A 10722-nucleotide genomic window follows, 5' to 3' on the forward strand; every position below is an offset into this window, starting at 1 on the left:
TTCAAAGCTGGGGGTGACACCTCCAAACGTGGGCAGGCCTGGGCCTGTGAGGGGCTGTGGTCTCCGGGGCCTGGACACGGGCCCTACTGCCGATTGGTGTTTACGGGGCTGCCCCCGGTGGAGTGAGGCTGGCCTGAGTCCCAGCACCCGAGGGGCAGGTTGGGCAGTGTCCCCAGCTCTGGGCCCAGCCCCATCCGAGCCAAGGCCAGCTGAGGGCCTTGAGGTGCCAGCCCAGGCCGACTGCGGGCCCACACCGTGCGCTAAGATTCCTGGAGGCTGAGAGAGTGGATGGGACCGAGCTCTGGGCCTGCCGCCCGCCTGTCTTAGAGCATCATAGCCAGGGTGTGTGCCCCGGGTCGAACCTGGGCAATCCGGGGCAGGCCACCTCGCCTCTTAGGGGGTCTTGGGAGGGGCCCGAGAAGCACAGGTAAGCGCTGACCTGGCCCAGCCTCATCTGGAGGATGCAGCCCAGGCAGATCCAGCAGTAGGATGAGCGCCCCTCCCTCCCTGCGGCCAGGGGTCCCACCCAAGTAAAAAGGCCACTGCCAGGAGGTTAGAAACTTTATTTCGCTTCTAACCTTCCGTGTTCCGAGAGCATGCTTGGGGCAGGGCGGAAAGCGCAGGACGCCGTTTCTGGGACAGAGGCTCGGCCTGGGGCACTTCTGAAGCTGGTGGTGACCCCCGGGGCTGAGACCCAGACAGACCCGCAGGCCGGAAGGCCATGGAAGTATAAGGGCCACCACCCGGGCAGCACCTGATGGGCAGCAGCTGCGGTCCTCAGAGGACGGGGCACTTTCATCCGGCGAGCCGACGGCCACCACGCCAGCCTTGGTTGTCCTGCCACACACAGTAGTTGAGTGTGGCTGCGAAGGCCAGCCAGGCCAGGTACGGGTAGAGCAGGCGGGCGGCTGGTGGGCTCACCCTGTGCCAGGCCACAGCCGTGGCTCCTGCCAGCCCACCCATCAGCAGGAGGTCCACCAGCGCCTGCAGAGACACAGGGCGGCGGGGACAGGGAGGCCTGAGGCTCCTTGTACTCACCGGGTGCGTGTCCCAGCCGGCCGCTCATGGGGTGCACTCAAGGGAACACTCTATTCCACCCCCCCAAGTGACCCCGTCAAGTCCCTCCCTTGGTCTCTGCCTCAGTTTCCCCTCTGTAAAATGGGAACAATCACCCTGGCTGGATCCATGCCACGTGAGGGATGCATGGCACCAGGCGCAATGTTTTCCTATACGATGGCCCCTCAACCAAGCTGGCAAGCCTGTCTGGTTCTGTGAGAACCCTGCAAGCTCCCTTCATCGGAGGAGAAGCAGCTGCGGGCTCCACGGGAGGCCACTGGTCCCCTAAAAGCTTCTGAGAGATGCTGACCACGAGCCGTGTGCCATCCCCGCCCCCGGATCTTTAGACCCTCACCCCATCTAGGATGTGATGCCCTCTGTCCCCCAAGGAAGGGCTGCTCCTCCACAGGCCATCTCCAGGGACCAAGAAGACCGGCCAAGGCCACACTTACCCAACCCATTTGTCGGCTGCCAAAGAAGAGGGGAGGCCATGCCCAGTTCAAGGCCAGCTGCCCAGCATAGAGACCCAGGGGAACCACAGCCTCCTCGGAGAAGCCCCCCAGCTCTTTCCAGACCATGTAGGAGCCATACCTGAAACAGAGGCCACCAGTCAGGGCACCAGCAAGGAAGAGACCATGTTCACCTACGGCACGACACAGTGGTGGCTCAGGCATGTTCTGCCACCGACTGTTCTGTGACCTCAGGGAACTTGCTTGACTTCTCTGGGCCTTCACCGCTCCCAGGATTGCTGTGGGGATTTGCGTTAACACCCTGGTGGTGCTTAGGTCAGCGCCTGGCACGTGGGACACTCAGTAAATATCTACCATTATTATCATCAGGGCCTGGAGAGGAAAGCATACGAGTGAGAAACAGGCTCCTAACCTAGCCAGGGGCGCCCGCACAGAGGACAGGACATTTCGGCTGGGCCTTCGAGGGCGAGTAGGAGTTTGCTAGGGGGAGAAACAAGCATCTGCACATACTTAGGGGCAGGTGTGAGCCCCTGAATCGGCCTGTGGGCCTGGAGGGTGAGGTCTGGGGGCGCAGCAGAGAAGTGAGGCTAAAGAGGCAGATGGGGACCTGGTCATGGGGGTTCTCAGAACTACGAGGGCAGCAGTAACACCACTGACAGGAACAGCTAGTGTCCCCCAGCACTTACACATGCAGGCACTGCTCTGGCTCTTTCCAAGTATCAGCTCATTTCATCTTCATGATAATGCTGTGAGGTGGGCAGTATTATCACCCCCGTGTTACAGGTGGGGAAACTGAGGCACAGAGCAGCAAAGTGACGCAGATGTCTTGGCAGGCAACCGGTAGGTAAAGGCAGGATTTGAACCCAGGTGGCCAGGGCCAGAGCCCAAGCTCTTTACTCCATGAGAGATTTGACTTATCAGGGTCACAGGGAGCCTCCGCAGGGTCCCGCGAAAGAGAGACTAGGGTCACATTTGGGCTTTATCAGGATCGCACTGGTGGAGGAAAGCCAAGAGGGAGTGGGCAGGCCTGGAGGCTGAAGCAAAGAGAGGTAGAAACAGTGGTGCCTGGGCCGGGATCGGGGAGGAGAGAGCAGGACACAGGAAGAGCTGGGAGCCTGGCTGGGCAGGGCCCGGGACTGGCTGGGGGTGGTGCCCACGAGACACCCAGGTTGTACGGACTGTCTTGTTCCCATCAGAACCCGGAGGCATCCAGCCTGGCTTCTGCTACCTGCTCCCTGGCCGCCTGGCATCTGCAGCCCCACCCAGTACTGGGCTGGCTAGACCCAGGATGCAGGGAACCTTCCAGAAGGAGGGCAGGGAGCTGGCCTCATCTGTGGATGCAGTCCCCACTGGGGCCACCAGGGGGTGCCCTCCCCCGCCCAGCTCTTCCTTTCCTCCCGGGGCAATTGCAGGGGTGTAGTCCCAAGGCTTCCTGCAGGAGGCCCCTTGTCTAGTGGGTTGTCTTGAAAATTAACCAAGACCCTGGCACTGAGCGGATGCTCAACAAGTGGTAGCTACGAGAATTGTTACTGCCGCTGCCACTATTGGTCTTGGAGGCTGCCCAGGTCTGAACTTGAAACGCGGAGCCCGCCTCCCCCCGGAGTTTCGAAAACAGCCAGGGTGCCTGCGCCAGCTCCGGCCCGCGCCTCCCCCCCGCGCTCCCCCTCCCCCCCGCGCTCCCCCTCCCCCCGCGCTCCCCCTCCCCCCCGCTCCCCCTCCCCCCTCCCCCTCCGCGGAGGAGGCGGTTCGGCCGGAAACGCTGCTTCCGCAGGAGCACGTGGAGGAGACGCTCGGTCCTGGGGCCTCGAGAAGGGGAGGGTGGCCCAGCCCACCTACCCCATGGCCGAGTAGAGGGTGCCCCAGATGGGGCCCAGGGCCCAGCGGGGCGGGTGCCACGTGGGCTTCTGCAGGCTGGCGTACCAGCGGAGGCCCTCCCCGCGGACGTAGTAGTACGAGCTCAGGAAGCCCCCCAGGCTGGGCACCAGGGTGAAGCCCACGGCGGGCACCCAAGTTGGGGCCATTGCTGCTGCGGTCACGGCTGCTCTGGAAAGTTCTGCGAGAGAAGACAGGGGTGGGGTGGGGGGCACTCCAGAACTGGGGCGAGACTTCCCCAAGCACTGGGCAGGGAGGGGCTGGGTTCACCCCGGCAGCCCCTGCCAGCCCAGTGCCATGGCTCCAGGGAGCACATTTCCACCCCAAAACTCCTGCCCCCGCCCCCGCCCCTGAGGCTGCCGGGACTGGCAGGAGCCACAGTTGGTCCCACCTCAGCTCCTGCCCCAGCTGCCAGCGTCCTGTACTCTCTCTCTCACCCTCACCCTTGACCTTGGGTCTCCTGTCAAGTGACCCCTCTTCTGATTCAAGGTCAGTTCGTGTCCCCTGCACCCAGACGGCTTCCTGGCCCTTCCTCCCCAGGCCCACTGACAGCCCGGCGCTCCGAGAGGCCTGCATCGGTCCACACCCCGTGCTTTATGTTCTACTGCTTCTCATTCCCTCTCTCACCATTCCTTCACTCATTCACTGATTCATTCATTCACTCATTCAATAACTGGTATCACACAGAGCTTGGCTCAAATCCTGGCTCCCCACTACCTCCCTGTGACCTCAGGCAAATCAATTCAGCTCTCTGGGCCTCAGTTTCCCCCTCTGTAGAATGGGATATCAACACTGCCTGCCTGGGCCCAGCCCAGTGGGGGAGTATCCAGTTACACAGGTATTTTACCACCACCCTACAAGCCCACCCTCAAATCACCTTCCCTTCCCTCTGTCAGAGAGGGAAAGCCGCCTGCCTGGAGTCACACAGCACCCTGGAGCCAAGCTCTGCCCAGTCAAAAAGCTGCTCCCACCCTGACACCCGGGCTCACGGAAGTGGTGGGTGGGGAAGAACAGGAGTTAGCAAGAGTTCAAGGCTAGCGAGGGCCCGTCAGCCACCCTGAGAGTCTGGCAGGGCTCAGGGCAGGGAAGGTCCCTGTGTCAGGCCTGGGTGCTGCCACCCCAAGGGCTGGGGACCCAGTCATCAGGTCTGTCCACTGTGCTCATCAACTATGTCCCCTTCCCCAGGGGCCCCAAGGTCTGCTCGAGGACCTACTAGGCGCCCAGCAGTGGGTACAGCCCCCAGCAGGCTGAATTGCTTGTTGGGGCTGAGGGTCCAGAGTGACGGCAAGGGGGTGGGGGGTCCCTGGCTGGTCATCTCAGGCCAACTCTGACTGGACCTGCTGTAGGACCCTCAGCCCGTGAGCACCCCAGCTGGGACTCGGTTTCCCCACCATAAAATGAGGTGGCTGGGCTCCCACTGCCACACTCTGATCGTAACTGGAGAACCTGGAGGTGTTTGCACGAGATAAGAAGCCATCCAGATTGAGTTCAGCAAACCCGCAGCTTGACCTGCTAGGGTGGGGGCTGGGGACCCAGGGTAGACGGAACAGGAGAGTCCCTGCGAGGGGCACAGACCTCAGAAAGGGTACCCCCGACCCGGGATCAAGGAAAAGATGGTCCTGGCAGGACGGTGAGCACTTCCTGCAGGGGGACACAGGAAGGGAGAGCAGTCAGGGAATGACAGGCAAGGGTGGGCTGAGGGGGTCGCCTGCCTGCGGGGGAGCAGATGCAGGGAAAAGGCTGTGCTCGCTTTGGAGGCCCTGGGGGCCATCAGGGCTTCAGAGCAAGGGGTGAAGGCTGCCCTGGGGAGAGGGGGCAGCTGCCGCCTGGGGCTCCGTGAAGCCCCATGAGATGCAGAAGCAACCTTCATGCCCAAAAAGCAGGGACCATGAAGGCCTGGTCAACCCCCAAATCCAGCTTTTGAGGACTCTAATAATGTGAAAGTTGTTCTCAACATAACGTTAAGCAAAGAAAGAGGAATATAAAGTCGACTACAGAATGATCCCAATTAAAAAAAAAAAAAACAGGGGCGCCTGAGTGGCTCAGTCGTTAATGAATCATGACCTGAGCCGAAGGCAGACGCTTAACGACTGAGCCACCCCGGCGCCCCAATGAGCATCATTTTAAACGGGACAATCGGAGAGTGTTAGGCAGCAGGTTCCAGCTCTGCCCTCTAGTGACTGACTGATTCCTCCCTCCTCGGCCTCGGTTTTCTCACCTGTGGAATTGGGACAGTCCCTCCATCCCCCAAGGTCAAGGCACAGGTGCACTGCGAGGATGAGCTCGCCGAGGGCTGGGCATGTGATGCGGGGGCCCAGCAAGTAGATGTTCCTGTCCTCCTCCCTCCCCTGCCCTCCTGCCCTGACCTCTGACCTTCCAGGGTGCACAGGACTGTTCCCGGGTGAGCGGGAGGGTCTGTCTCACCACAGTCGGGAGGCCGCTGGCCCCGTGCTCCTGCCAGGTGGATGTGGAGCTCTGGACACCGAGCCCGGGGACCCGGCCACCCAGCTGGGCTCACCAGCGGGCCACCTGGGGCAGGCTCAGGTCTCCTTAGCTGCTTTCTCATCTGTGTCACGGGGGACACAGCCCTGACCAGCCTGCCTAATAAATATGTTGGATCCACAGCAAAGTGACAGTGTTTGGGCCACCATAGGAGCTGTGGTCAGAGCCCTGGGCCTCCCCTGGAACGTGACATGGCTGGGCAGGTGGGAGGCCTTCACACCATCCTGACCCTCACATGCAGACAGGGAAACTGAGGCCCAGAAGCCGAGGGGAGGGTTTGGGGGTCAGGCACCGAACTGGGCCAGACCTCGAGTCTCCTCAGTGTGACCTTTTGTGCCTTTTCCCATGACACGGGACAGTCCCACTTTGTACCCACTTTGTTTCAAACTGATGGCCCCCCTCACCCTCCGAAGCATCCCTCCTACAGGCGCTCAAGGTGAATGCGGCCAGGACAAGACACACGGGCATCACGAACCCCTGATAAGAACCGCAGAGGTGGGCACACTTGCTGTGGGTATTCTTGCCCAAAACGCAAAACCCCAGCCTAATCATGAGAAAAGCCCAGACAACCTTGGGTGGAAGAACATTCTCCAAAACTGGTATGCCCACACTCTCAAAGGTGCCAAGCTCCCAGGAGACGAGGAGAGATGGAGGGAAAGGTCACTGAGTGAAGCAGACTCTGGAGAGAGAACAACTAAACGCAATGCGGGATCCAGATGTGGTATTGGGGTCCGCTCGACAGTTTGTGGGAAAACTGGTGGAACTCTGGGGGAGGCTGTGCGGGGGACTCTCTCTACTACTTTTTTTTTTTTTTAAGATTTTATTTATTTGACAGAGAGAGACACAGCGAGAGAGGGAGCACAAGCAGGGGGAGTGGGAGAGGGAGAAGCAGGCTTCCCACGGAGCAGGGAGCCCGATGCGGGGCTTGATCCCAGGACCCTGGGATCATGACCTGAGCCGAAGGCAGACGCTTAACGACTGAGCCACCCAGGCGCCCCTCTCTACTACTTTTGTACCTTTTCTGTACATCTAGGATTAGTTCAAAATAGAACATTAAAAAAGAAGTATCCTGGTTTGGCTAACAGTTCGCACTGTCCCTTACTTCTGCCCTGACCCCAGCCCCAGCCCCCGCTCCCCCTGCCCCCAGGGCCCTCGGGGGTTTTCTTCTACTTTTTTTAAATCGAGGTAAAATTTGCATAATGTCAAATTAACCATTTAGAGTGCACGATTCAGTGACATTCAGTACACTTCCGATATCAAGTTCCAAAACACTTTCGTCACCCCAAATGAACGCCTGTACCCACTGCAGTCACGCCTTGTCCCTCCCTCCCCAAGCCCCTGGTAAGCAGCAATCTGCCCTCTGTCTCTGTGGATTTACCTTTTCTGGACATTTCATGTAAATGGAATCATACAATACGGGGCCTTTGGGGTCTGGCTTCTGTCACGGAACATGTTTCTGAGATTCACTCACATTGCACCACCTGCCCATACTTCTCCACAAGGTTCTGTGGGCAGGGGCACTCCTGTCCCCCTGCCACAGCACCCAGCCCGTGCCCAGGAAATGCCACACAGGACTTGCCCACGGTGCCCACTGAGTGGACCCTAGAGCCCATCAACCAAGCCCCCTGCTGTACAGAACAAACCACGGCCCCAAGAGGGTGGTGGCTTCCCTAAGGCCTCAGTGACAGAGTAGGGTCTGAGCCTTGTGTTCCTGCCCCCACTCCCGCTGCCCCTTCCAGAGCCTGGCTGTGTTTGATATTTCACTGGGCCTTGGGGATCAGAGAGTCTGCCCAGCCTGAAGGTCAGACCAGAAAGGCCAGATAGAGACAGCCCAGTCAGGGAGCTTCCTGTGGCCTCTGGGGGACTGCCCAGCTCCTGAATCACCCGACTGGGGGACCCACCAGGCTGAGTCACACTAGGCTGCGCTGGGCTGGGTTAGCCCAGGCAGGCCTGAGAGAGATGTGCTCTGGGATGGGGTCCCAGGGAGGCCTGGGGAAGGTCAGGGAGCACCCATGACTGGGAAAAGACTTGGGATGCAAGCAGAAGGGCAAAGCCACTCACACACCCTTTCCTTCCATCAACATCAGACAGTGACTAAGAACCCAAATGTTGGCTTGCCTCCAATTTGTTTTGTAATCCCAGGCCAAAGCTCCTCTCTGGGCCTCAGTTTCCCTTACATCAGGAGGGTACAACTTGTCCTGCCTGCTTCATGGGGTCATCGGGAGGCTCAAGTGAGGACCAGACAAGTGAGGGGCTGTGGCTGTCAGGGCTGGGGCCACTCACCCCATTTCCTCTGGGGGAAGAAGCGGCCCCATGGCATCTTCTTCCAGGCTGAAAGACATCAGCCATTCAGGCACTGGATGCTAAGCGGGGCAAAAGGCTTCACACACAGCTCCACCCTGGGGCCACTCATGCACAAGCAATTCTGAAACAGAGGCCGAGAAGGGCCAAAGCAGAGGGCTCAGGACCTGGGATCAGGAGAAGGTTCTAGGCCTCGGGGGTGGTGCTTGGTGGCTCACCCTGATGCTCATACTTCACTTACTCTTCACAGCAGCTGCAGGGACGGCGACCAGCTGCTTCTCCCTGGGGGGCCCTGAGCCACACCCTCCTGGCCTCCATGGTGGACATTACTATTCCCACCATCCAGATAAGGAAACTGAGGCACAGGGAATCCCAGAATTTTCCAGATCTCTATGACTCTGAGGCCCAGAGCACCCCCACCCCTGAGAGGGGAGTCTGCTGGCCTCAGCTCTGGGCCACGAGGCCATTTACCTTGATACCTGTGTCACCTCTTTCTCTCAGCCTCCTTCTCATCCCAACATGGCACTTAAGGCCTGCCCAGAGGGCCGAGGGGGTTCCCACCCTACCACAGCGGTCACACCCTCTGCCAGTGTCAGAAGATTCTTTCAGGGCCAGCACGTTCACTCCCTCCAGCCCCAGCACCAGTGTCCCAGCCCCCACGGGGCATCAGACCCCTTCTTAGCCAGGGGCAGCAGTAATAGGATCTGAATCCTCCCTGTCCCCCCAAGGGTGGGACTCAGGATCTCCTGTCCTTAAGGAGCTTCACTCCTGCTCCCCGCCAAAAGACTCCAGACCCATTTCTGGCCCTAAGATCTCATCTCCCAGGCCCTCTTTTCCCCATCTGTGAAGTGGGGGCTCAGCTAGTGAGTCTCTGGGGCATCCTCCTGTTTCCAGAGGCCTCCCTATAGAACGTGGCAGAAACTGCACCCCAGACAGAACAAAGAGTTTGTTTCTCCGATTCTCTCCTCCTCCCCCCAGCCGTCCTAGGCCTTATCTCTCACCCAAGCCACCCGCTGTCCCCGGGACTGGTGTTAAGGCTCCTTTCTTTTTTAAAATGACTCACAGCTAATCCTCCGCCTTATAACCTCTGTGAATCTTTTTCATTATGCAAGACCCAGTACAACAGCCAACAGGTCAGGAAGGATCCATATCCAGCTGGTAACCGGGAGGTCTGGGACGGGGTGGGGCTGGGAGTGACAAGGGGGAATTTGCTCCGTGGAGAATGACTACTTTTTTAAACACAAAGAGCATATTCAGACACGGCTTGCACAATCAGAAGTAAGTAAAAGTACAAATAAAAAAAACACAGATTCCAAAACAAAACAATGAAAAAGTGAAAGTGTATAGAATAAAAAGGAGGCTCCCTCCCTTGGAGCCCAAGCCCCTCACCTCACCCCTGAGCAACCCATGGCCAAGGTTTCTGGCCGATCCAGCCAGCTACTGTTCAGTCACTGACACAGGGGTACAGAGGACGGAGCAGGGCCTTGAACCATATGGCTCCCCAGCTATGTGACCCTGGACACGGGCTCCTGGGGGAGCCTCAGTTTCCCTCAGTTCAAAGGCTCCCCTCTGAGCCTCCCTTTGGGTGTGCTGTGCAGCCATCTGGAAACAGAAGGAGGCAGCCTGCCCCCCGCCCCCCGCTCCGTGAAGAGGCTTGCTATCCCCCCACCCCTTGCTCCTTGGGTCCTTTCAAGGCAGCGCCCTTGCTCCATGAAGCAGATATCCGCCCCTGCTGCCCTGCAGGGCTCCCCACTTCACCCCCACAGAGGCACCGGAGGCTCGAGGCCCACATTCTGCCAGCTAAGTCTTTCGGTCAACGGCCTGCTGCGTGCCAGGCACCCTGGCGCCCTTCTTGTACACAGCCCCCTCTGGCATCGTCTCCGAGCCCCATGACCCTTTGGGATCAGCCCCAGTCAACCGTCCCTAGGGGAGGCCCCAGCCCAGCCTCCCTGCCATTCACTGTAGAGCACACGGCTGGTACCGGGTCCCGCCGCACACTAGCAGGCCAGCCAGGCTCCCAGGCCAGGCCCGGCCAGCGGGGTGGACCCCAGAACTCTGCAGTGTGTTCACAGCTGGAAGCCCCAGCACCCCTACCGCTGCAGGAGGGGCAACGGACAGGCAGGTCCCAGGCCATCTTCTGCCCACACCAGACCCCTGTCCAGGCGACAGCGCACCTGAGCACTGAACTGGGACTCTTGGGACCCGGTTCTAAGATCCTCTGGGGCCTTAACTGGCTGTGTGCAAATAACCTCCCCAGGTGGTCTGGGTTTCCCCGCCTAGAAATGAAGAGTCTCAAGTGGACCAGGAGCCTGAGGTCTCCCGGGCATTTTGTGATCCTCTCGGTACCCCGCTCAGCCACTCCCGCCCTCCCCCTAACCCCCTCCCCCATCCGGCTTGCTCATCTGCGGAATGGGCGGGAGCCGGAGTGTGGGGTCCCTCGCGGCGGCTCTGCTTCCCGCCAGACCCGAGTGGAGGGGGCGGGGCGCGGAGAGGGGCGGGGCGCGGAGAGGGGCGGGGCGCG

The 10722-nt window shown here is 60.0% G+C and overlaps 1 protein-coding gene across 4 annotated transcripts in view; it reads right to left on the minus strand.

The window, feature by feature from the left end:
- Positions 1-546: 546 nt before the first annotated feature.
- TSPO (translocator protein) overlaps positions 547-10722 on the minus strand; it is a 10623-nt gene continuing 447 nt past the window's right edge. The window contains exons 1-4 of one of the 4 annotated variants that reach the window (XM_034987346.1): positions 10376-10396; positions 3363-3579; positions 1509-1647; positions 547-984 (exon numbers count right to left, since the gene is read on the minus strand). In XM_034987346.1, coding sequence (XP_034843237.1) covers positions 796-984; positions 1509-1647; positions 3363-3547 — 513 coding nt within the window. In that variant the 5' untranslated portion in view covers positions 3548-3579; positions 10376-10396 and the 3' untranslated portion in view covers positions 547-795. Of the gene's footprint in view, positions 985-1508; positions 1648-3362; positions 3580-4973; positions 4997-8183; positions 8209-10375; positions 10397-10722 lie in introns of those variants that run through there. The other 3 variants (XM_034987343.1, XM_034987345.1, XM_034987344.1) reach the window with 3 other exon arrangements.

Source organism: Mirounga leonina, unplaced genomic scaffold (assembly GCF_011800145.1).
Source record: "Mirounga leonina isolate KUSES-001 unplaced genomic scaffold, KU_Mleo_1.0 Mir_418, whole genome shotgun sequence".
NCBI lineage: Eukaryota > Metazoa > Chordata > Mammalia > Carnivora > Phocidae > Mirounga > Mirounga leonina.